General features: G+C 50.2%; 1 protein-coding gene across 1 annotated transcript in view; it reads right to left on the reverse strand.

Annotated features, from left to right (window-relative positions):
* Positions 1 to 24492, reverse strand: part of LOC100437410 (sodium channel epithelial 1 subunit beta) — a 34284-nt gene extending 9792 nt beyond the window's left edge. The window contains exons 1-6 of the mRNA XM_024233622.3: positions 24174 to 24492; positions 19942 to 20215; positions 17521 to 17711; positions 5139 to 5242; positions 1717 to 1880; positions 1309 to 1416 (exon numbers count right to left, since the gene is read on the reverse strand). Coding sequence (XP_024089390.1) covers positions 1309 to 1416; positions 1717 to 1880; positions 5139 to 5242; positions 17521 to 17711; positions 19942 to 20215; positions 24174 to 24484 — 1152 coding nt within the window. The 5' untranslated portion in view covers positions 24485 to 24492. The remainder of the gene's footprint in view (positions 1 to 1308; positions 1417 to 1716; positions 1881 to 5138; positions 5243 to 17520; positions 17712 to 19941; positions 20216 to 24173) is intronic.
* Positions 24493 to 24700: the final 208 nt, after the last annotated feature.

Consider the following 24700-nt stretch of genomic DNA (forward strand, 5'->3'; position numbering starts at 1 on the left):
CACCACAGCACTTCAGCCTGGGTAACACAGCAAGACCGTGTCTCTCTTTTTTATTATTTTATTTTTTTGAGACTAGAGTCTCACTCTGTCACTCAGGTTGGAGTGCAGTGGTGTGATCTCAGCTCACTGCAACCTCTGCCTCCCAGGTTCAAGCAATTCTCTTGCCTCAGCCCCTTGCAAAGCTGGGACTACAGGCATGTGCCACCACGCCTGGCTAATTTTTTTTCTCTTTTGTATTTTTAGTAGAGACGGGGTTTCACCATGTTGGCCAGGCTGGTCTTGAACTTCTGACCTCAAGTGATCTACCCGCTTCGGCCTCCCAAAGTGCTGGGATTACAGGCGTGAGCCACCATGCCCAGCAATCTCTTTTAAAAAAATAATAATAAAGGCCGGATGCGGTGGCTCATGCCTGTTATCCCAGCACTTTGGGAGGCCGAAGCGGCTGGATCACGAGGTCAGGAGTTCAAGACCAGCCTGGCCAACTTGGTGAAACCCCGTCTCTACTAAAAATACAAAAAAATTAGCCGGTGTGGCGGCGGGCGCCTGTAATCCCAGCTACACAGGAGGCTGAGGCAGAGAATTGCTTGAACCTGGGAGGCGGAGGTTGCAGTGAGCCGAGATCATGCCACTGCACTCCAGCCTGGGTGACAGAGCGACAGAACGAGACTCCATCTCAAAAAAAAAAAAAGAAAAGGGACTTCTCAGGTAAACTGATGATGCATTTGAACTGGGGTCTGTCAATTCCAATTTCCTCATTCCCAGAATGGGAATGATAATAGCATCTACATCTTAGGGTTGTTGTGAAAGTTAAATGATGCAATATATATGTAAATTACTTACAACAGTGACTGCCTAACACATGATAAGCCTGCTATTATTAGTTTATCAATAAATGCTGCTGTCATTACTATATTATGGATTCGTGGGGGGAGGGGGTTGAAGGATTAAATGACGATGGAATGTGTTCCAGCCCTTAGCACAGCATTTCACACACAATGAAAGCTAGATGCTGTTAGCTGCTATTTTTTGTTTTCATCTTGGGAAACTCTGGAGTAAGATCCCCATAATCCCCTGGGCTTCCCCAAGGGTACACCTGCCCATGTGGGGATGAGAAGTGGCCAGCCCTAGGCCCTGGTGAGAGAGCCCAGGAAAGTGACTGGTCCCACAGGACCAGGGGTGCCCCATGGCCACCTACAAAAGCCCAGCAGAGCCAGCCTTGCTGGGGCCAGTTCTCCCGGAGGACTGAGGCCTCGGCCACATAAACCCAGACAGGGGCCCCGGGGCATGAGGCGTGCACTGCCTTCCCACCTGGATGGAGTAGGTCGTGTTGTAGTCACTGTAGAAGTTTTGGACAGGGACCTCGGAGCCGTTCACGGTACATGGGCTGTAGGGTTCCCCCATGCGCTGAAGCTTGTCCTGTGTTTAGAGGGGTTGCTTGAGGGGGACTCTGGTCACCCCAGGAAGCCCTTTCTGCACCTCCCTTCCATCAAGCATTCAGGGATAGAGGGCTGTGGACCCCTGCAGGTGCCAGAGGGGGCGCCAGAGGGCTCACCTTCCCCTAAAGCTTGGCCACTCTGGGGGGGTTCCAGCCAAAAGGAAGGAAGGCCAGGGCTGGGGGGCCCAGATCCCCTCCTCCCAGGCCAAGGGAAGTTGGCCCTGGACAGGTGGGCTCCCACCCTCAGACCCTCTAGGACTGCCCTTGGGCTCCGGCCATACCACGAGTACCCCGATGGACGTCTCCGTCCCCGACATAGCATAGATGCCCTCATCTCTGATGAAGGGGTATGACCTCTGCTCGTGAAGCATCAGCCTGACCCCGGCTGTGGACGCGAGGAAGGGGACGTAGTCTTCCTGTCCTATGTCCAGGATCAACTTCAGGCCTGTGGGGAGGGTGGGGTGAGGGCTGCCTGAACTTGCTCCTGAGGCAGAAAGGAGACCCCACTACCCACTTCTCCAAGCTCCCTCCAGCCAGGGGACCTCCAGAGACCGCCAAGGAGGCTGGCTCCACTTTGCAAAAACTCAGTCCTCAAATACTGCTTGCCTTCTGCAAAGCCCCCATCATCTCCAAGGCAGGCTCTGACGTAGCCTCCTCCCTAGGTGTCTCTTGCCTCCCGTGATTTCTTTTCTGATCAGGAGGTAGATCTAGAAGGCACAGCACGGCCACAGCCCACCCATGCCACCCCGCCTCACACCACAGGTGCCCTCGCTGTCCCCGTTCAATGCCTCCGAGCTTCTGCACACCTTCTTCCTGCTGTGCCTTTGCAAATGCTATTCCCTCACGTGGAATGCTGTTCCCTCACGTGGAATGCTGTTCCCTCACCTGGAATGCTGTTCCCTCACCTGGAATGCTGTTCCTCGATCTGGAGTGCTATTCCCTTGCTCTGGAATGCTGTCTCTGCCCCTTCCCTTCCCCTAGAAACACATTCTCTTCCTTCAAATTTCAACCAGCATCACTTCCTCCAGAAATCTTCCCTGATGGCTCAGACGCGGTGTCAGGGTCTTGGTTGGACACTTTCCTAGCCCCGGAACTTTCCTTCTGAGTACCTGCCTCATTTGTGTGATTGTTCTTTTATTGTCTGTCTTCCTTCCCCACTTGACTGTTCTCAAGGGATGGGACTGGACCCAGTCTCCCACGCACCACGGTTCTGAGCTATGTGGAGTTGAGTCCCTCTGGTTAGGACAATAAGGGCTAGTTGAGCACTTGCTACCTGCTGGGTGCTGTGCTAAGGGCTTCATTAAACATGAGCTCCTTGGCCGGGCACGGTGGCTCACATCTGTAATCCCAGCACTTTGGGAGGCTGAAGCGGGCAGATCACTTGAGGTCAGGAGTTCAAGACCAGCCTGGCTAACATGGTGAAACCTCGTCTCTACTAAAAATACAAAAATTAGCCAGGCATGGTGGCGGGCACCTGTAATCCCAACTACTCGGGAGGCTGAGGCAGGAGAATTGCTTGAACCTGGGAGACAGAGGTTGTAGTGAGCCAAGATTGCACCACTGCACTTCAGCCGGGACGACAGAGCAAAACTCCATATCAAAATAGAGAGAAAAAAAACACAAAAATTAGCTGGGCATTGTGGCGCATGCCTGTAGTCCCAGCTACTTGGGAAGCTGAGGCAGGAGAATCACTTGAACCCAGGAGGCGGAGGTTGCAGTGAGCCGAGATTGCGCCACTGCACTCCAGCCTGAGCGAGAGTGAGACTCCATCTCCAAAAATAAAATAAACATGAGCTCCTTGGATGCTCACAAGGGCCACATGATGGAGGTACTAGTATTGTCCCCATTTTACAGATGGAGAAACTGAGGCACAGAGACGTGAAGGGACTTGTCTGAGGTCTTCCAGTGAGGAAGTGCTTTTGCTGGGCTTCTGATACAGCAGCTGGCTCCCTGACTATAACCATCTGCCTCTGGGAGTAAGTTGACTGGCACCTCTGTGGCAGTGCTCTCAGCAGCATGGGGGCTAAGTGAAAGGCACTCAGCTCACCTGCCCCACTCTTGGCCAGCGGCCCCGATGGTCGCTGAATGACAGCCTGCCTCTTGGTGGCTGCAGAGGTCAGAACCTGAGAGATGGGAGGAGGGATCCACTCCCACCTGTGCCCGGCTCACAAGCCCCAAAACCACAGCCAGCCTGAGTCCGCCAGCTCCTCTCTAGGGGTCAGTGCAACACATGAGCCCCAAGGGAGGGGGATCTGTCATCCACCATGTCCCACTTCCTCACTTCCATGGACTCCTTCAGCTTCTCTCTGTGTGTCTCTGTCTTTCTTTAAGAACTGTACAGCCGGGCGCAGTGGATCACATCTGTAATCCCAGTACTTTGAGAGGCCAAGGAGGGCAGATTGCTTGAGCCCAGGAGGTCAAGACCAGCCTGGGGAACAGGATGAAACCTCATCTCTACAAAAAATTAGCCACCTGCAGTCCTAGCTCCTCAGGAGGCTGAGGTGGGCGGATCACCTGAACCCAGGAGGTCGAGGCTGCAGTGAGCCATGACCGTGCCACTGCACTCCAGCTTGGGTGACAGAGTGAGACCCTGTCTCAAGAAAACAAACAAAAAAACAAACGAAATGAAACTGTCCATTAGAGAGGCAGAGAGACTAAGAGACTGTTATGTATTTCTTTTCTAATTTGTATAAACGTAAGGGGTTCAAGCGCAGTTTTGTTACATGGAATTATTTTACAGTGGTGAAGTCTAGGCTGTTAGTGTAACCTTCACTGGAATCATATATACTGTACTCATTAATTTCTTGTCCCACATCATTTAGCTCCCACTTACAGGTAAGAACATGCAATGTCTTTTGGCCCATGTATTAACTGCGTGATCCTGGACAAGCTGTTGAAAAACTGCTCAGAATACTCAGCGTATATGGAGCAGGTCCTACTTCCCAGGCAGGTGAAACAATTTACCACATTACCTCGTACTGATTCACAAGGCCTATACTATTTACTCACCATTATGGCTCACAAGGTAGATACGATTTACTATACTAAATGCTCTGCTCTGCTACTATATACTAATCTTTGAATGGGGAAGCTAAGGCTTTGAGAAGGTTGCTCTGGAGCTCAGGAACACCACGCAAGTAAATGGTGGAGCTGCAGTGGTGTGATCGTGGCTCACTGCTGCCTTGATCTTCCCAGCTCAAGCGATCTTCCTGCCTCAGCCTCCTGAGTAGCTGGGACTACAGGTACGTGCTATCATGCCTCGCTAATTTTTGTATTTTTTTTTTAAGAGATGGGGTTTCACCTTGTTGCCCAGGCTGGTCTCCAACTCTTGGGCTTGAACAATCCTCCCGCCTCGGTCTCCCAAAGTGTTGGGATTACAGGCATGAGCCACCACGCCTGGCTGAAGCTTGAGCTCTTGACCACGAAGCTGTGCTGCTTCCAAATCCTCACTTTGCTCATCAGCAAAATGGGAACACCAGTTGCTACCCCAGGGATTCTGAGCATTGCGGGCGGGAATGGCTGAGGAAGCGCCTGGCCTGGCCTCCCCTGGCACACAGTAGAGCCTCAGTAGCGGCCACTCCTCTTGATGCTGGCCTCGGTCCCGCCTCAGTCCCACCCTGCAACAGCTGATGGTCTTTCAGTCCCACATCGTGGGGGTGGTTAAAGCCTCATGGCTCTGGCCCCAGGATAAACCAAAACTCACCAAATTCAGTTCCAGGATTGGCCGAAGGAAGTGCCTTCTCTGTCATGCCCCAGTTGAAGATGTAACAGTTGCCATAGTGAGGGTAGAAGATGGACGTGAAGTTCCTAAAAGAAACAGCATCAGCTGCAGGGCAGGTTCCACCACAGACAATGCCTCCCCCGGCTGTCTGCTGTACACCCTTCATTTCCTCCTTGGAGGGGCTCCGAAAGGGAGAGGCGAGCAACAGGTCATTCTGTCCATCCTCTGGTCCAAACCAGAGGGGGGATTTCCCAGGCTCCCTTGGGAAAGCAGGGGAAGAGAGTTTCTCTGGAGTTGGGGCTCAGGCTCTCTGGTTTAGCCATGAGTTATGAAAAAGAACTTTCTGGCCGGGCGTGGTGGCTCACGCCTGTAATCCCAGCACTTTGGAAGCCTGAGGTGGGAGGATCGCTTGAGGCCAGGAGTTTGAGACCAGGTTGGGCAACATGATGAGACCCTCATCTCTACAAAAAATACAAAAATTAGCCAGGTGTGGTGGTGCATGCCTGTAGTCCCAGTTACTTGGGAGGCTGAGGCGGGAGGATCGCTTGAGCCCAGGAGTTTGAGGCTTCTTGAGCTATGATTGTGCCACTGCACTCCAGCCTGGGTGACAGAGTGAGACCCTGTCTCTAAAAAACAACAAAAACAACAACGACAACAACAACAAAAACAAAAAAGAACTTTCTTAGATGTTTTCATCTGTCTCACATACACCCTAAAAGAGGCACATCCATGTCCTCACCCCTGGAACCTGTGAGTGTGACCTTATTTGGAAAAAGGGTCTTTGCAGATGTGACTAAGGATCTCGAGATGAAGTCATCTTGGATTATCCAGGTGGGCCTGAAATCTAATGAGAAGTGTCCTTAGAAGACACAGAAGAGAGACAGATACAGAGGAAAAGCTCATTGAAGACTGAGGCAGGGGCCTTCAGACACAAGCTGAGGAACGCCTGGGCCCACCAGAAGGCTCAGGGGAGAATTCCTCCTTGCCTCTTCTGTTGACTGGTGTGCTGGAGTTCATCAAACTCTGTCTGGTCAATGTGCATGTTCTCAAGTCTCCAAAGTAAGCAGCTTTAAAAAATATCTCTTGATGTTTTTGTGTTGTTCTTTTTTTATTTATTAAAAATAAGAGGAGGTTGGGAGTGGTGGCTTATGCCTGTAATTCCAGCACTTTGGGAGGCCAAAGCGGGAGGATCACTTGAGCCCAGGAATTTTGTTTGTTTGTTTGTTTGTTTGTCTGTTTTTGAGACAGAGTCTCACTATGCTGCCCAGGCTGGAGTACAGTGGTGTGATATCACTCCAGGCTGAGGAGAATCTCAGCGATTCTCCTGCCTCAGCCTCCTGAGTAGCTGGGATTACAGGCACTCGCCACCACACCCGGCTAATTTGTGTATTTTTAGTACAGATGGGGTTTCATCATGTTGGCCAGGCTGCTTTTGAACTCTTGACCTCAGGTGATCTACCCACCTTGGCTTCCCAAAGTGCTGCGATTATAGGAGTGAGCCACTGTGCCCGACTGAGCCCAGGAGTTTGAGACCAGCCTGGCCAACGAATTGAGACCCCGTCTCTACAAAAAATAAAAAAAAATAAAAAGCCAGGAGTAGTGGTAAGTGTCTGTAGTCCCAGCTACTTGGGAGGCTGATATGGGAGGATCACCTGAGCCTGGGGAGGTTGAGGCTATAGTGAGCTGTGATTGCACCACTGCACTCCTGCCTGGGCAACAGAGTGAGACACTGTATCAAAAAACAATAATAATTTGTAAAAAATTAAAAATAAAACCAGGAAGGAATGAGAGTAAGTACATCAAATAATGCACACACACAAAACATCACCTGCCATGCAGTATTGTCTTTGAAGCCTTATGATCCACAGCAAACATTCACTGAGTGACTTTTATGGGCCAGGCCTGTGCTGAATCTTTCTGTATTCATGATCTCATTTAATTCTCAAAATAACCCCACGAAGGCAGGTGTTATTTTCCCATGTTTTCAGATAAGAAAGCCATTTCCTGTATCTTTTGTCTCAGCCGGTGGACTTGCAGAATGACTTGGGTCCAGGGCAGGCTGTGAAATGGGATATGGGGGCCGACCCAAGCTCTGCCACTGTCAACAGATTTGAGTTGCTTATTCAACCTCTGAGCTTGGGTTTCCTTAACGGTGCAAGGGGAAGGAGGAAGAAACCACATTTTTCCACCCAATAAATGTTTGTTGAGGAGGGTGCTAGGCTAGGCACACCGAGCAAAACAAGACAGGGCTGCCTTTTGCAGCTTCCAGAGTGGCAGAGGACAGAGAGTGGAATCCTATCAACCCCCCTCTCCTTCCAAGATGTGACCTTTCTTCTTTCTTTCTTTCTTTCTCTCTTTCTTTCTTTTTCTTTCTTTCCTTCTTTCTTTCTTTTTCTCTCTCTCCTCTTCCTTCCTTCCTTTCTCTTTCTTTCTGTCTCTCTTTTCTTCCTTCTTTTCTTTCTTTTCTTTCCTTTTCCTTCCTTCCTCCCCTTCTCTCTTTCTCTCTTTTCTTTTCCTCCCTTCCTCCCTTTTTCTCTCTCTCTTTCTCTCTTTCTTTCTTTCTTGACAAAGTCTTGCTCTGTTGCCCAGGCTGGAGGGCAGTGGCGCGATCTTGGTTCACTGCAACCTCTGCCTCCCGGGTTCAAGCAATTCTCCTGCCTCAGCCTCCTGAGTAGCTGGGATTATAGGCAGGCACCACCACACCCAGCTATTTTTTTTTGTTTTTGAGATGGAGTTTCACTCTTTCACCCCAGGCTGGAGTGAAGTGGTGCCATCTCAGCTCACTGCAACCTCTGCCCTCCGTGTTCAAGCGATTCTCCTGCCTCAGCCTCCCGAGTAGCTGGGATTATAGGTGCCTGCCACCACAACCAGCTACTTTTTGTATTTTCAGTAGATACGGGGTCTCACCATGTTGGCCAGGCTGGTCTCGAACTCCAGACCTCAGGCAATCCACCCACCTCAGCCTCCCAAAGTGCTAGAATTACAGGCGTGAGCCACTGTGCCTGGCCTAATTTTTGTATTTTTAGTAGAGATGGGGTTTCACTATGTTGGCCAGGCTGGTCTTGAACTCCTGACCTCAGGTGATCTGCCCACCTCAGCCTCCCAAAGTGCTGAGATTACAGGTGTGAGCCACCATGCCAGGCTCCAAGATGTGACTTTAGTCTGTCCACCTGTCTCCACCTCAGACACTCCCGCCCTGGCCCAAGTCACCAGCATCTCATGTCTGGATTCTTGCTGGAGCCTCTGCCTCTGCTCATCGTTAAAGTCTTCCTTCCGCACGGCGGTCAGGGTGATTGTTTTAATTTGTGAGTCAGACCATGGTACTCCCTTTCTGAGAACCCTCCAAAGGCTTCTTGTCACTCACAGAATAAAGTGCAAAATCCCTATGCTGGCCTTCTATGTCTCGTTCCCTACACTCCAGCGACACTCTAGATGTTTCCAGGCTCAAGGCTTTTGCCTCTGTTGTCCTTTGTGCCTGGAATATTCTCTAACCAGCTCTTCAGATACTGGCTGCTCCCCATCCTTCAGCTTTTATCTGCTCTGAGGCCTCCCCTGAACACCTATGCAAAGTGATGGACTTGAACTATTAGTTAATAGTACTTTATTACTAACAGTAATAGACTTTTCTACCTAGTTACTCTAGATCTTTTCCACCAGTTTATTTATATTTATTTATTTATTTATTTATTTATTTATTTTGAGATGGAGTTTCACTCTTGTTGCCCAGGCTGGAGTGTAGTGGCACGATCTCGGCTCACTACAGCCTCTGCCTCCCCGTTCAAGCGATTCTCCTGCCTCAGCCTCCTGAGTAGCTGGGATTACAGGTATGCGCCACCACGCCCAGCTAATTTTTGTATTATTAGTAGCGACAGGGTTTCACCATGTTGGTCAGGCTGGTCTTGAACTCCTGACCTCAGGTGATCCACCTGCCTTGGCCTCCCAAAGTGCTAGGATTACAGGGTGAGTCACTGCACCTGGCCCTTCCACCAGTTGATTATCTTCTTTATCAGATACATCAGAATCTGAAATCATCTTCCTTTTTTTTTTTTTGTTAGAGACAGGGTGTCACTCTGTTGCCCAGGCTGGAGTGCAATGGCATGATCATAGCTTACTGCAGCCTCAAACTCCTGGCCTCAAGATATCCTCCTGCCTCAGCCTCCTGAGTAGCTGGGACTACAGGCATGTGCCACCACACCCAGCTAATTTGTAAAATTTTTTGTAGAGATGGAGTGTTGCTATGTTGCCCAGGCTGGTCTTGAACTCCTGGCCTCAAGTGATCCTCTGGCCTCAGCCTCCCAAAATGCTGGGATTACAGGCATCCACCACTGTGCCTGGCCTGAAATTATCTTCTTGATTTAATTGCTCACTTAGCTGTCTCCTGCTTAGAACATAAGCCCGGGGAAGGAGCATGACCTTGTCTGTCTGGAGGAGAAGAGCTCAGAGGTCAAGAGCACAGGATGCAGAGCCAGCCTGCTTGATTTCAATTCTGGCTGTGTCCCTTAGCAGCTGGTGAGCTTTGGGATGGTTACTTCACCTCTCTGTGCCTTTCCCCATTTGTAACACCAAATAATACTGGCACCCACCCTACATAACTGCGGCAAGGGGTGGATGCCTAGCATACTGTAATACTCAAAAAATCTTGGCTGCTACTGTTCACAGCTCCGTGCCCAGGGTCTGGTACAGAGCACACAGACACTCAGTAAATATTTGATGAATAAATTACAATAGGCGATAAGAGCATCGACAGAGATAAGCATGGAGAAGTGACACCCAAGTTCCAATGGAGAGTGGGGAGCGAGTCAGGGAAGGTTTCTTGGAGGAGGGGAGGCCTGAGCTGAGACTTTATGAACAAGTAAGCGATGGCCAAGTCTACAGGGTGGGGAGGAGAAAGGGCTCACCAGGCAGGGACACAACACACGCAAAGCCCCAGAGGGAAGAAATAGCTCTGGGCGGGCACCATGGATCTATAAACTGTGTGGGATCAGGGCTGTGGCCACAAGAAAAGAACAGAGCAGAGTAAACCAGCTCAATCCAGGCCCTGCTCTTGAAGGAGAGACCTCACCCCAGGGCGTGGGGACACAGTGTTCCCAAGGAACTGTCTTGGTCAGATGCAGCCCAGGATCGGGAGGCTGCATGGGGCGTGGCCGGGTCCCCTCCTGCCCGCACCATGCTCTTGGTCTCCACGTGCGTGCCAACTATTTGCTTGTTGATAATACTCTTCACCCAGAGAGGCTGCTCCCAGGACTGGCTGCCTCTGATTCCAGAGCCAGGTGTTTCCCTACAGAAATCTCTGCTGGGCTGGGAGCCAGGTATGCAGACAGAGACCAGTGAGCCTCCAGAAAAGACTGGGAAATAGAGCATCCTAGCAGGAAGCAGTATAACCACTGTTGTGCGGTCAGAGGTCAGGAAAGACTTTCCAGGGCAGAAACTAGTTGGATAATCCCTGAAACAACAACAACTATAGTAATAATAATGCTTATATATGCCCAGATCTTGGTTTCTTTATTTTTAAATTTTATTTAACTTTATTTTTTTTAAGATTGCCCAGGCTGGAGTGCAGTGGCATGATCTTGGCTCACTACAACCTCTGCCTCCCAGGTTCAAGTGATTCTCCTGCCTCAGCCTCCCTAGTAGCTGGGATTATAGGTGCATGCCAACACACCCGGCTAATTTTTGTATTTTTAGTAGAGATGGGGTTTTACCATGTTGGCCAGACTGGTGTCAAACTTCTGGGCTTAGGCAATTCTCCCACCTCGGCCTCCCAAAGTGCTGGGATTACATACATGGGCCACCAGATCTTGGTTTCTAAATACCATTCTTCAATTTAAAAAACCAGAGCTTGGGCGAGGCTTGTTGGCTCTCTCCTGTAATCCCAGCACTTTGAGGGGCTGAAGTGGGAAGACTGCTTGAGCCAGGAGTTTGAGACCAGCTTGGGCAACATCGGGAGACCCCATCTCTACAAAATAAAAAAATTAATCGGGCATGTGATTGTGCCACTGCACTCCAGCATGGGCAACAGAGTGAGACCCTATCTTAAAAAAAAAACAAAAAAAAACAAAAAAAAACAAAAAAAACCAACCAGAGCTCTTTAGAGAATGGCTGATTCTAGGATGGGGGCATCCTGTAGTGCCAGAAAGTAGGCAAAAGTTAAAAAACCCACACAGGTGAGGACATATCAAAGGCACACAGGCGCTAACTGACAGAGTGGCCAAAGCTAGAAGAATTTAAGTAAGAGAATAGATAACACGGAACTGGATTGCAATCTAAATCTACAGGAGTCCATACTGTGTCAATAAATGATGGAATAAATAAATAAATGGAGGAGAAGAGGTAAATGTTCCTTTACAGAAGAATTCCAAACAATATATATTCTTCTCTCTAGGAGGGGCGGAGCTCAATGCTCCTTTCCCGCTGGCCACTCCCTTCCCCTTCCACTGAGCGTAGTCTGAATTCAGTGACTCCTTTCCAAAGAACAGAGCAAAGGCCAGCACAGTGGCTCACATCTGTAATCCTAGTACTTTTGGAGGCTGAGGAGGGAGGATCACTTGAGTCCAGGAGTTGGAGGCTGTGGTTTTTCTGTAAATCTAAAACTATTCCTAAATAAAAAGTCTCTCTAGGCCAGGTGCGGTGGCTCATGCCTGTAATCCCAGCACTTTGGGAGGCTATGGCAGCGGATAACCTGAGGTCACAAGTTTGAGACCAGCCTGGCAAACATGGTGAAACCGTCTCTACTAAAAATACAAAAATTACACCAGGCGCGGTGGCTCATGCCTGTAATCCCAGCACTTTGGAAGGCCGAGGCAGGTGGATCATGAGGTCAGGAGATCAAGACCATCCTGGCTAACGCAGTGAAACCCCGTCTCTACTAAAAATATAAAAAATTGGCCAGGCGTGGTGGCGGATGCCTGTAGTCCCAGCTACTCGGGAGGCTGAGCCAGGAGAATGGCGTGAACCCGGGAGGCGGAGCTTGTGGTGAGCCGAGATAGCGCCACTGCACTGCCGCCTGGGTGACAGAGTGAGACTCTGTCTCAAAAAACAAAACAAAACAAAAAACAAAAACAAAAACAAAAAACCAAAAATTAGCCAGGTGTGGTGGTGCACGCCTGTCATCCCAGCTACTTGGGGGGCTGAGACGTGATAATCACTTGAACCCGGGAGGGAGAGGTTGCAGTGAGTGGAGATCACGCCATTGTATTCCAGCCTGGGGGCAAGAGCAAAACTCTGTCTCAAAAACAACAACAACAACAACAACAACAACAACAAAGTCTCTCTCTATATATTTTAGTCTCACTCTGTCACCCAGGCTGGAATGCTGGAATGCAGTGGTGTGTTCTTGGTTCACTGCAGCCTCAAACTCAAGTGATTCTTCCCCCTCAGCCTCCAGAGTAGCTGAGTCTATAGGTGTGTACCACCACACCGGGCTAATTTTGTTATTTAAAAATTGTTTTTTGTAGAGATGGGGGGGTCTCACTATGTTGGTCAGGTTGGTCTTAAACTCCTGGCCTCAAGTGATTCTCCCTCCTCGGCCTCCCAAAGTGCTGGGATTAAGTGAGCCACCACACCTGGCCAAAAGCCTTTTTATTTATTTATTTATTTATTTATTTATTTATTTATTTGTTTGTTTTTTTGAGATGGAGTCTCGCTCTGTCTCCCAGGCTGGAGTGCAGTGGCATGATCTCAGCTCACTGCAGCCTCTGCCTCCTGGGTTCAGCCTCGTACCTCAGCCTCCCGAGTAGCTGTGATTACAGGCGTGAGCCATTGCACCCAGCTAATTTTTGTATTGTTAGTAGAGATGGGGTTTCACTATGTTGGCCAGGCTGGTCTCAAACTCCTGACCTCAGGTGATCTGCCTGCCTCGGCTTCCCAAAGTGCTGGGATTATAGGTGTGAGCCACCATGCCCGGTCCAAAAGCCTTTTTTAAAAAATGCTCCCATCATGTTTACTGTGTGCCAGGCATTGCACCTGGTACTTTGCATATGTTCTCATTTAATCCCCCAATAATGCTATGCAGTTATTTCACTGTCCCCACTTTCCAGATGAGGAAACTGAGGCACAGAAAGGCTAAGTAGCATGCTCAGTCAGTCATATACTGAGCTGACATTCAAGTCCAGGCAGTTTGGTATTGGGGTCCACATGCGGCTCATATTTTCCTAATTCTGCAGCTGCTGCTTTTACAGCGTTTGTCGTGTTAGGAGGGGGACAGGATGGAGTCAGAGAGAGAGGGAGGAAGCAGGGGCCACAGTGTCCGGGGCCCAGCACCGGGAGAGCAGAGAGAGGCTGTGTCCAAGGCTGTGTCCAAGCTGTGTCCAAGGCTGACTCAGGAAGGCAGGTGACCAGTCAACTGTGGGAGTGAGGAAGAGCTCAGAGAGCAGCTGGCTGAGATCTCTATGCTAAGGTGCCTGGGTGGTACCTTTCACTGGGACCTGCCGAGGGCTGGGGAAATAGGCTTGGGAGAGGTGGGTAGGGAGGGAAGATGACGATCACCATGTCTGATGAGGCAATAGAGTGACGTGGGGTGGGCCTGGCCCAGACTGCTAGCTCTGCCACTCACCAACTGTGTGACTTCAGAGATGTTACTTAACCTCTCTGGGCAGGTTACAGCAACTATAAAATGATGGGGAAGGCTGGGCATGGTGGCTTATGCCTGTAATCCCAGCACTTTGGGAGGCTGGGGTGAGAGGATCACTTGAGGCCAGGAGTTTGAGACCAGCCTGGGCAACATAGTGATACCCCATCTCTTACAAAAAATAAGGGGAAAATAACAGTTCCTTTCTCATGGCTTTGTTGCCAAGGTTAAAGCAATTTTAACACACAAAGTGCTTAGAATAGTGCCTGACACCTACAGGGACGAGAAAGGCCCAGTAAATGTTGGCATAATTAATTGAATTTCATTCCTTGTCAAATGGGAGTTTTTGTTTTTGTTGCTGTTTTTTAAGAGAGTCTCCCTCTGTCGCCCAGGCGGAAGTGCAGTGGCACAACCTTGGCTCACTGCAACCTCCGCCTTCCAGGTTCAAGTGATTCTCATGCCTCGGTCACCTGAGTAGCTGGGATTACAGGCACGCGCCACCACACCTGGCTAATTTTTGTATATTTAGTAGAGATGGGGTTTTGCCTTGTTGTCCAGGCTGGTCTCGAACCTCTGGCCTCAAGTGATCTGCCAGCTTTGGCCTCCCAAACTGCTGGGATTATAGGCATGAGCCACTGGGCCCAGCCTAAAATGTGGGTTATAAAAGTATTATAAAAATAATAGTTATAACTATTATTTATTGAGCCCAGTAGTAGGGTCAGTTACTCATGCATATTAATTCACTTAATATTCAAAGTAACCCTGTAGGGTAGGTACTGTTCTCTCCCCTATTTTACAGAGGAGGGAAACTGAGGCACAGCAAAGCTAAGAAACTTGTTCAAGGTCACACAGCTTGTAAGATGGAGCCAGGATTTGAGTCTAGGTGGTCTAACCCCAGACCCCAAGCCTTGACCCTTTCATTACACTTACCCCCTACCCCTCGCCACGGCTACATGGCAGAAGTTATGTGGCCAATATTTGGGGGTTTTAGAGGCCCATCAGCCAGCTATTTTTCCCTGTTTCTGCTAACAGTTCTTTAGCTTCCCTTGGGGGACCACCCGTCCCTCACCCTCAGCCCGTATGACTCAAATGGGGCTCCTTTCGGAGGGCGCCATGTTGACAACAGGCCAGCTATACCCAGCCCAGCCCAGCCCAGCTACCCATGAGGTGGCCGGCACAGCTTTCGGGGCTGGGCTGTGTGTGGAACACAGGCCCTTGAACACTGGGATCCCATTGGATGGGTAGGGAGTTGACAGCAGGTTCACTTTCCTGTCCCACTCTCGCTCCCAGGTGTGTTCTCACTGAGCAGATGGGCCATGCATTTGAAGTTGTAGTGTTACAGCTCTCTTTCAGCTGAGTGGGTGAGATGAATGTGCTTGTGGACGTTACAGTAGTCTGTTTGGTATCCCTAACCTTATGGCAGGTGTGGTTGGCGGGTGTGCCCTGAGCAAAGGACACTGGCCAAGAGAGTGAGGTTGAAACACAGACTGTGACCAGCTGGCCATGGGGTGGCCCTCAAGGAAGAGGGTATCCCATCAGCAGGGCGCCATCAGTGAAATCTTTCACCTATGGGAACCACCTTTTGCTAATCTGTTCAATGGGACATACGTGCTGCTCTGCCCTGCTTAGTGGCCTTGAATTATTTGACATTGTGTGCAAGAGCCCTGCCCATGTGTGCCTGTGCATTTATTTTTTTCTTTTTAAGACAGAGTCTCGCTCTGCTGCCCAGGCTGAAGTGCAGTGGCGCGATCTCTGCTCGCTACAACCTCCGCCCCTGGGGTTCAAGCGATTCTCCTTCCTCAGCCTCCCAAGTAGCTGGGATTATAGATGTGCACCACCACGCCTGGTTAATTTTTGTATTTTTAGTAGAGACAAGGTTTCGCCATGTTGGCCAGGCTAGTCTCGAACTCCTGACCTCAGGTGATCCACCCACCTTGGCCTCCCAAAGTGTTGGGCTTACAGGTGTGAGCCACATGTCTGGTTGCACCTGTGCATTTTGAGGGGACAGAGGCCCCAGAGCTTTCTGAAGATTCTCATTAGAGATTCTGGAAGGTTCTGAGTTCAGAGAGCTGCCTGCAACCCCAGTCCCTGGGAGGCGAGCTTGGAAACCTGTCACGTGCCCATAGCATTAAGATTCAGCTAAAAGCTCTTTTCCTCCACAGAGGCCTGAAGAGTGAGCATTGGAGGCCCCAGATCAAGGAGAATACCATCAAATCTCAGAAACAGGACTGGCTGAAACCCGGGGTGGGGCCGAGGTGTGTGTGGCATACCCCACACCTGGAGGCTGGGTCAGGAGGCCCACGAGGGGCTCTGAGGCCTCAGCAGTGTTCCAGCTCATCCTCAGACCTCCTTCCCACGTGCTTCTGCCAGCTGAGCTCTCTGGGGGCTGTTAGGAGGGGACAGAATGGAGATCCCCCCCCCCCTTTCTGGTTGTCCTAGAGACTGAGACAACACCTGATGCTTAGACCCAGGGTTGGTTTGCCAGGAGCTGGGAGGCCAAAGAGGTGGGAATCTGTGGGTCAATTGCAAGAAGACCTAGACCTCCAGAGTTAACATTACCCTCATTCCGCCAGTCTCTCATATTAAAGGTTGTTAGGGAAAAAGAATATTTACAGGAAACACTTACATAACCTTGTGGGTTTTTTTTTGGTTTTTTTTTTTTTTAGAGACAGCGTCTCATTCTGTCACCCAGACTGGAGTGCAGTGGCGTGGTCATAGCTCACTGTAGCCTTGACCTCCGGGACTCAATTGATCCTCCCTCCTCAGCCTCCTGAGTAGTTGGGATTACAGGTGAGCACGACTATAGCTGGCTGGTTTTTGATTTTTTGTAGAGATGAGGTCTCGCTATGTTGTTCAGGCTGGTCTTGAACTCCTGGCCTCAAGCGATCCTCCTGCCTTAGCCTCCCAAAGTGCTGGGATTTCAGGCATGAGCCACCATGCCCGGCCTCATAGCCTTGTTCTAGGTGCTGCCATGAACCTACTCATTTACTCTTCTCAATGACCCTATGAAGAAGCTACGATTATTGTTCCTGCTTCAGAGATGAGAAAACTGAGGCAACAGATGCCTGGGTGCCCACCCTGATCCCCTCATCGGGCTGGTGCACCCACCCCAGCTGCTAGGAGTGAGGTCCAGGAGGTTAGGACACCCCTCGTCAACCTGCTGGGAATGACCCACAGCCAGTGACCAACTCAGGGGGCACGCAGAAAGGCCGGTCCCCTCCTTCAAGGGAGGACCACTCTGGTTCAGTTTATGCTCCAGATTCTCCCACAGATCAAGCTGAGCCTAGACTTTACCTGAGACCACATCCTTGTTTAACTTTTTCCTCCTTCCTTTTAAAATTTAATTTATTTTACTTTTTTCTAGAGGCGGAGTTTCACTATATTACCCAGGCTGGTTTTGAACTCCTGGTCTCAAGCGATCCTCCCGCCTCCGCCTCACAAAGTGCTGGGACTACAGGGGTAAGCCACCTACCCACCACGCCCAGCCTTTCCTTTTTCTTTTTCTATTTTCTCCTTTTCCTACATGTTCCAAATCCTCCTTCCTTATCCCACTTTCCCTGCAGACTTTTCCTAACACAATCCTCTCAATGTTTCGCGAGCTCTTCAATGCATCCCTGCCTCAGGCTCTGCCTCCAGGAAACAGGACCTAAAAGACACCGAGGCACAGAAAACTGTGCTGCAGATAGCCGGTAAGTGGCCAGGCAGGATTTGAACCCTGGCAGGCTGTGCTCCCAACTGTAACACACCACTGCCTCTCGGTGCAGGGGCCTGGCCGGGTGGGCTTGGGGTGGCTCTCACCGGTAGTTGCAGGGCTCAGCTCCGAACAGGCAGGCCAGGATCATCTGCTCGCTAGGGTAGCTCATCTCCACCAGCTCCTGCTGCGGCACCTGTGCAAAGATGTTGGTGGCCTGCAGGACGTACCACTCTGTCACTGCCTGGGTAGCGCTGGTGAAGTTCCGGAAGGTGCACTGGGTCCCGTTGAGACTACACTGTGGAGGCCAAGAGGGGTTTTTGTGGGTGGCGTGGGAGCTGCTAGCAGGACCCCAGCCACTGCTCGAGGGCCCTAGCAGGGCAAGAGCTGTGTGTGCTTTGCCAGCCGCCCTTCTGGCTGCAACTTGGTGGTGGGAAACGTTCACATCCATGCTCACACGTGCTCAAGGGCTGCCGCCTCATACACAGCTGCGTGCTGATCACAAGATCCCCTCATCAGGCTGGTGCACCCACCCCCAGCTGCTGGGGGTGAGGCCTGGGAGGTTAGGAGACCCCTCAGCAACCTCTTGGAAGTGATCCACAGCCAGTGACCCACTCATGGGCATGCACAGAGGCTGGTCCCCTCCTTCAAGGGAGGGTGACTCAGTGTCTCAGTTTACAGCCACCAGCCTCACTCCCACTCGTACCATTATGCATGAGCAAAAACACACACACATGGTCATGTGTGCAGAGGCATACACAGAAGACGCCCTCTGACCTCCACAGCCTCATGTCACTGTAACACACGTCCATCCTAGCCCCGAACCCCACATACATAGATTCACACAAGTGGCCGCAACACTTATGCTCACATACACACCCACACACACACACACACACACACTTCTGATTCCTTTTCCAGCCTCTGCCAGACTTCCAGATGCAGCTACCCTGGAGGCCATGAAAACCAAGAAGAAACTCAGCACACAGGAAACGCTGCCTCTTATCTGTCCTGGGAAAGACACAGACCCAGTCACCCTGAGCCCACCACAGGGTGCAGAGTGCCCTTCCATCCGGTCACATCTGGCTTCTCATGACATCCAAGTCATCGCACAGGCATGTGACAGACTTGGCCCTGGGACTCTGGCCTTGGCCATGAGGCTGCTGCTGGTTCTCCCTGCTGGAACCCGGGAGGCCGGATAGAGAAGCTTCCCCTGGCATTCTTACACCACCCTTCCCAACACGCCTGGCCAGCCCACTCCTGGGGGCCTCCCTGCCTCCCCTTGGGGAGGTAATGGCAGCCCTTAATCCTTACCCTGTTCTGGGCTCTGTTCCCAGTGTCTTACATCTATAATCCCATTGAAGCTTCACAGCAATGCTAGGAGCTAAGTATCATTGTTATCCTCATCATCATGAAGAAATTGAGGTCCAGGAGGTTAAGGAAGGTGTGACCACAGCAGATCCCCCATATGACGTTGGCTAGTTTGTGTGAAGGGGTGGGGACAAAGCAGTTGTGGAAGTCATAATGCCATGAGTGTGAGCAGCAAAGCAGTGGCTCCCCCTCTGGGGAGTGTATGGTCCCCTCCTGGATCCCCATCCAAGACTGATTATCAGAATCACCAGGGAGCCTGTTGTCAATACAGATTCCTGGGCCTGGGCCCAGAACTGCTCACTCAGATTCTCCAGGAGTGGGGCCTAGGGATGTGTATTGTGACAGAGCTCCCAGGAGATCCTGAGACACGGGCAGGGGACCTTCTCCCCACTTCTAGGCTTAAGAACTAATGGCATACCAGCCTCCCAGTGCAGGGCAGTTGTTTCTTGGCATGTGACTGTACTGCACAGCTGTGGCTTTTCACCTGCCCAATATTTATGCCCCTATCTTTTGATAACAAGACTTGATTCCTCCCTCAGGGAACCACCTTCCCCCTTGCTCAGTCCATGTGGTCTCACAGAGGCTGACATCACTCCCAATTCCAGGGCACATGGCCCAGGACTGGCCAATCATGAGAGCCCCTGCTGTAGCCCACAGTGATTGGTTTAGGGGTGAGCATGTGACCTAAAGAGTCTTCTTAGGACCTTTGCTGGGACTATAGGGAAAGAGCTCTTTTTCTGGGACCACTGCTAAGCAAGGGCACTGAAGGGACCCTCCACATGGAGAGATCTTGCCTGAGAGTGAAGTCGCCTGACAGAAAAGTTGAACCAAGATGGAGAAAGATTCCTGATGACCTCATTAGAATACCTGGATCCAGCCTTGCCTGAAGGCATTATACCTCTGGACTTCTTAGTTATGTGAGCCAATGAATCGCCTGTTTTGCTTAAGCTAGTGTGAGCTGGATCACTTATACCAAAAGAGTCTTGACTAACATGCCAACAATTTCTATTTTTTTAAAATCTCTGCAAACAAGCAAAACAGGCTCTGGCTTTCATCTTGTCTTTCCCCAGCGAGACTCAAATTACTACGGAAAAGAAATACCCATCAGCCTCACTGAGTGGGGCCCATTGCTTGATATGTGCCCAGGGACTACTTACTAGTCTCATGGCCATTTTGCACCCCTGGGCATTACAGATCTTTTCTGATGCTGAGCTGCTTGTTAAGCCATTGTGGTTGTCTCCAAAGAGATCGAGGACCATGGGGTGGTGGGGGTTCCGTTCATCAATAAGGACCAGGGGTGTGTGGTTCCAGATGGAGAAGTTCAGGTTCCTGGTGGCACTGGCATGGCTTAGCTCAGGAGCCAGGATCCTCTCCAGGACAGCTTCCATCAGCTCATCAAGGTCCTTCAGCAAATGCTTGATTTTGGAATACCTGGATGGGGAGAGGGCTGGTTAGCGGGGAGGAATGAATATCTGTAAAGCAGAGCAACTGAAATCTGGGACCCACTCCGTAGTAGTCTGTTTTCACACTGCTATAAAGATACTACCTGAGACTGGGTGATTTATAAACAGAAGAGGTATAATTGACTCACAGTTCTGCATGGCTGGAGAGAGGTCTCAGGAAACTTACAATCATGGTGGAAGGTGAAGGGGGAAGCAAGGCATGTCTTACATGGTGGCAGGAGAGAGAGAGAGAGAGAGAACACAGGGGAGACTGCCACTTTAAAACCATCAGATCTTGTGAGATCTGATGTTTCACTATCACGAAAACAGCATGGGGGAAGCCGCCCCTATGATCTAATCACCCACACCAGGTCCCTCCCTGGACACATGGTGGTTACAATTCAATATGATATTTGGGTGGTGACACTGAGCCAAACTGTATCACACTGTTACTCCAGCATGGCTGCCACTATGTATAAGAGGAACACCCCACCTAAGCACCCACCTCTCCATCCACCCACCCACGCATCCGTCCTTCCACCACCCATGCACTCATTCATTCACCAAATTTTAATGAGCACCTACTATGTACCAGGCACTGTGCAAGGCACAGACGATACAGTAGCAAACAAGAGGGATCTGGTCTCTTTCCTCATGAAATTCACATTCGAGTGAGGAAGAATTGTAATGGCTCATGGTTATTGATAGCTTACCATGTGCCAGGTGCTAGGTGCTTTCCAGGTCTTATTTACTGTTTGCCACAAGTCTGTTACCGTCCCCATATGTAGATCAGGAAACTGAGGCTCCAGGAATTGGTGTGATTTTGCAAGCTCATTCCACTGATAAAGGGCAGAGGTGAGCTTAGAATCTGGGTTTGGTGGGCTCCAGTGGGTATGTTTATGGGGGTTCTGAGATCTCCATCCCAGGAGGGAGCAACTTTGGGAACAGGAGCCAGTTTCAGGAGAAGGAAAATGGATGGGACTGTGAGGCTGGCTCCAATGTCTTCCCTCAGCCTTGTGGCGCTCCCATGTTGGACGTGGTGGCCAGTGAGAGATGGATCTATCAAGAAGTATCTCTGCCAGGCCCCGTGGGGGCCCGGGCCCTGCACCCGAGTCACTTCATGTCCAATTTACCCAAGACCCTGCCTCAAAGTGCGGTAATTGAGGCCACAAGTGCCAACTCTGGCTGGAGAACTTCCTGCAGGAGCATTAAATGCTGGACAGAGGCCAAGGTCCTGGTACAAAGGTGTACAGCAGCCGGAGCTAACATTGGCCTTTGATGCCAGTTCCCTGACCATTAAATCTGTGTACACAGGAACAGGAGGATCGGGAAGGGTGGCATCTGTGCAGGTGGTGGTGTTATTACAGCCTAGATGTCTACAGCTTCTGGGAAGCTTGATGGGGCACTGTATGGGCTCCAGGTTTGAATCCTGGCATGCCACTTAATATCTTGGGCAACTTAACCTCCCTGAGGCTCTGTTCTCTCATCTACAAAACAGGGGGATAAAAATAAGTACCCCAGAGAATCGTTGGGAAGATTCAGTGAGGTGCTGCTTATAAAGTGCATGGATCAGTGCCCAGATGGAGTGCTGTCATTCCTATTATTATTAAAGGTTCTCTTGAGCAGCTCTAAGAACCCACCAAGGCAGGAAGAACCCTATTAATAGAAAGAAGGGACTTTCTGATAAGTGGGAAAGTAATCACTGTGTGAGAATTCCCTTCCAGGACTTTTGAAAACAGAGATGCTATCTCACCATGTTGGCCATGCAGACCTTGAACTCCTGGCTTCAAGTGATCCTTAAGCCTCGGCCTCCCAACATGTTCTGATTTCAAGCCTGAGCCACTGTGCCCGTGCCCAGTCAGGACTTTCTCTTTCTTTCTTTCTTTCTTTTTTTCTTAAATTGAGACAAGGTCTTCCTCTGTCAACTAGGCTGGAGTGCAGTGGCGAGATCTCGGCTCACTGCAACCTCCACCTCCCAAGTTCAAGTGATTTTCCTGCCTCAGCCTCCTGAGTAGCTGGGATTACAGGCATGTGCCAGCACACCCGGCTAATTTTTGTATTTTTAGTAGAGATGGGGTTTCACCATGTTGGGTGGGCTGGTCTCGAACTCCTGACCTCAAGTAATCCACCCACCTTGGCCTCTCAAAATGCTGGGATTACAGGCGTGAGCCACTGTGCCCGGTCAGGACTCTCTTTTGGATAAAAATGTTTTCTGTGACTCAGCCCTTCTTTCAGTTCCTTGAATGCACCAAGCTTCTCACCAGCTGCACCTGCTGTGTCCACCACTGGGGGCACTCTCTTCACTCTACCTGGCCAACTTCTACTCATTCCTTAGGACACTTTTTTTTATTTTTTGTTTTTGGACTGACTCCCTGTCTCTCCACAACCCTGACTAGGTTGGGTCTCCTCATGTGTCCCCTTCACAGGCCTTGGTATCAAGTGGAGAATGGAGAACAGGCAACCTGGAAGAGCTACTTAAAAAGTAGCAGCTCTGGGATCACGTCAGGCCTGGGTTCAAATCCCACAGTCGTCCACTGTGTGTCTCCAGGCAAGCTCACTTACTTCTCTGAACCTCCATCTCCTCACTTGTGAACTGTAAACTCCTCACCTGTCAACCTAGGAGTTCCCAATCCTAGGGTGGTTGTGTGGATTAGAATGACAACAGTTACCCAAAGAACACTGAACACAGTGCCTGGCATATCGTAAGCATTTGTTGAAGAGTTGTTTTATTTATTTATTTTTTAATTTTTGAGACAGGGTCTTGTTCTGTTGCCCAGGCTGGAGTGCAGTGATGCAATCTCAGCTCACTACAACTTCTGCCTCTCAGGGTCAAGAAATTCTTGTGCCTCAGCCTCCTAAGTAGCTGAGATTATAGGCATCGCCTGTATTTTTAGTAGAGATGAGGTTTCACTATGTTGGCCAAACTGGTCTCAAACTCCTGAACTCAAGTGATCTGTCCACCTCAGCCTCTCAAAGTGCTGGGATTACAGGTATGAGCCACGGTGCCTGGCCGAGTTGTTTTATTTTTTATCATCATAATGATAATGAATTTGATATTTGTGGGGACAACTTTGTGGGGCCTGTTTTCTCTGGCAGGCTGTGAAGAGGACAGGGACTGTGTTTTGTTCACTGTTGTATTTGTGTTGCCTAGAACAGTGCCTGGCACATAGTAGGTGTTCCATAAACACGCGTGGAATCGATAAATAGGCACCAGCCTGCCTGAGACACGCGTGGAATCAATAAATAGGCACAGAGGGTGCCCAAGGTTCTCTCTAAGCCTAGGACACTTATGATTTTTTTATTTTTAAGAGACAGGATCTGTTACCCAGGCTGGAGTGCAGTGGCATCTTCTTGTTTTTATTTTTAATTAATTATTTTTTCTTAGCCTTGACTTGAAACTCAAGTGGCGCCATCTCAGCCCACTGCAGCCTCGAGCTCCTGGGCTCAAGCAGTTCTCCCACCTCTGCTTCCTAAGCAGCTCAGACCACAGACATGTGCCCCCACGTCTGGCTAATTAAAAAAAAATTATTATTTTTTTAGAAGTGGGATCTTGCTATGTTGCCCAGGCTGTTCTCCAACTCCTGACCTCAAGGGATCCTTTTGTCTTTGCCTCTCAAAGTGCTGTTATTACAGGCCACTGCACCTGGCCAAAAGTTTATGAAGTTTGAATCTTAGTTGCTGCAAAAAGATGAAAGCAAATGGAAAGACAGAGAGGAGGAGAAAGAGAAAGAAGGAAGGAAAGAAAGAAAAGAAAAAAGAAGAAAGGGAAGAAAAAGGAAGGAAGGAAAAGTAATAAAGAGAGAAAGGAAGGAAGAAAGGGGAGAAAGAAAGAGAAGGAGAGAAAGGAGAAAGAAGGAAAGGAAGGAAAGGAAAGGTAGAAGGGAAGAAAAGAGAGGAAGAGAACTGCCCGTCTGCTGAGGCCAGCTGTGCGCTCCGGGGCCACCTACTTGAAGGGGCTAGCATTGCAGATGGTGACGGCGGGGAAGTCCATGGTCTTGAAGCCTACGGAGAGGGAGACGCTGACCTCCCAGCTCAAGTAGGTCCTGATGAAAATGCCCCACTGCCAGCAGACGAGGGAGGCGAAGAGCAGGGTGAGCAGGAACCACATGGCTTTCTTCTTGGGCCCCTCACAGATGATGCGCTTGGGGCCGTGGGTGTTGGTGTTGTCGCAGTACCACACCAGCAGCTCCTTGTACGTGTAGCCGGGGCCCTTCTGCAGCCGATGCAGGCCCTTCAGCAGGTACTTCTTCACATGCATGGTGGCACCTGCAGAGAGGCATGGGGACACACATCAGCTGGGACACCAGCCTTGCCTGCGAGGATGTCCCAGTCACGTCCAGGAACTGGTCGGCAGTACGTCCCCGTTCTTCCTCCCTCTTTACCTTCCTTCCTCCCTCCCTCCCTTTTTTCCTTCTTTTCTTCCTTCCTTTGGCTATCCATCATCAATCCATCTATCCATCTAATCAACCAAAAT

Source organism: Pongo abelii, chromosome 18 (genome assembly GCF_028885655.2).
Source record: "Pongo abelii isolate AG06213 chromosome 18, NHGRI_mPonAbe1-v2.0_pri, whole genome shotgun sequence".
Lineage (NCBI taxonomy): Eukaryota > Metazoa > Chordata > Mammalia > Primates > Hominidae > Pongo > Pongo abelii.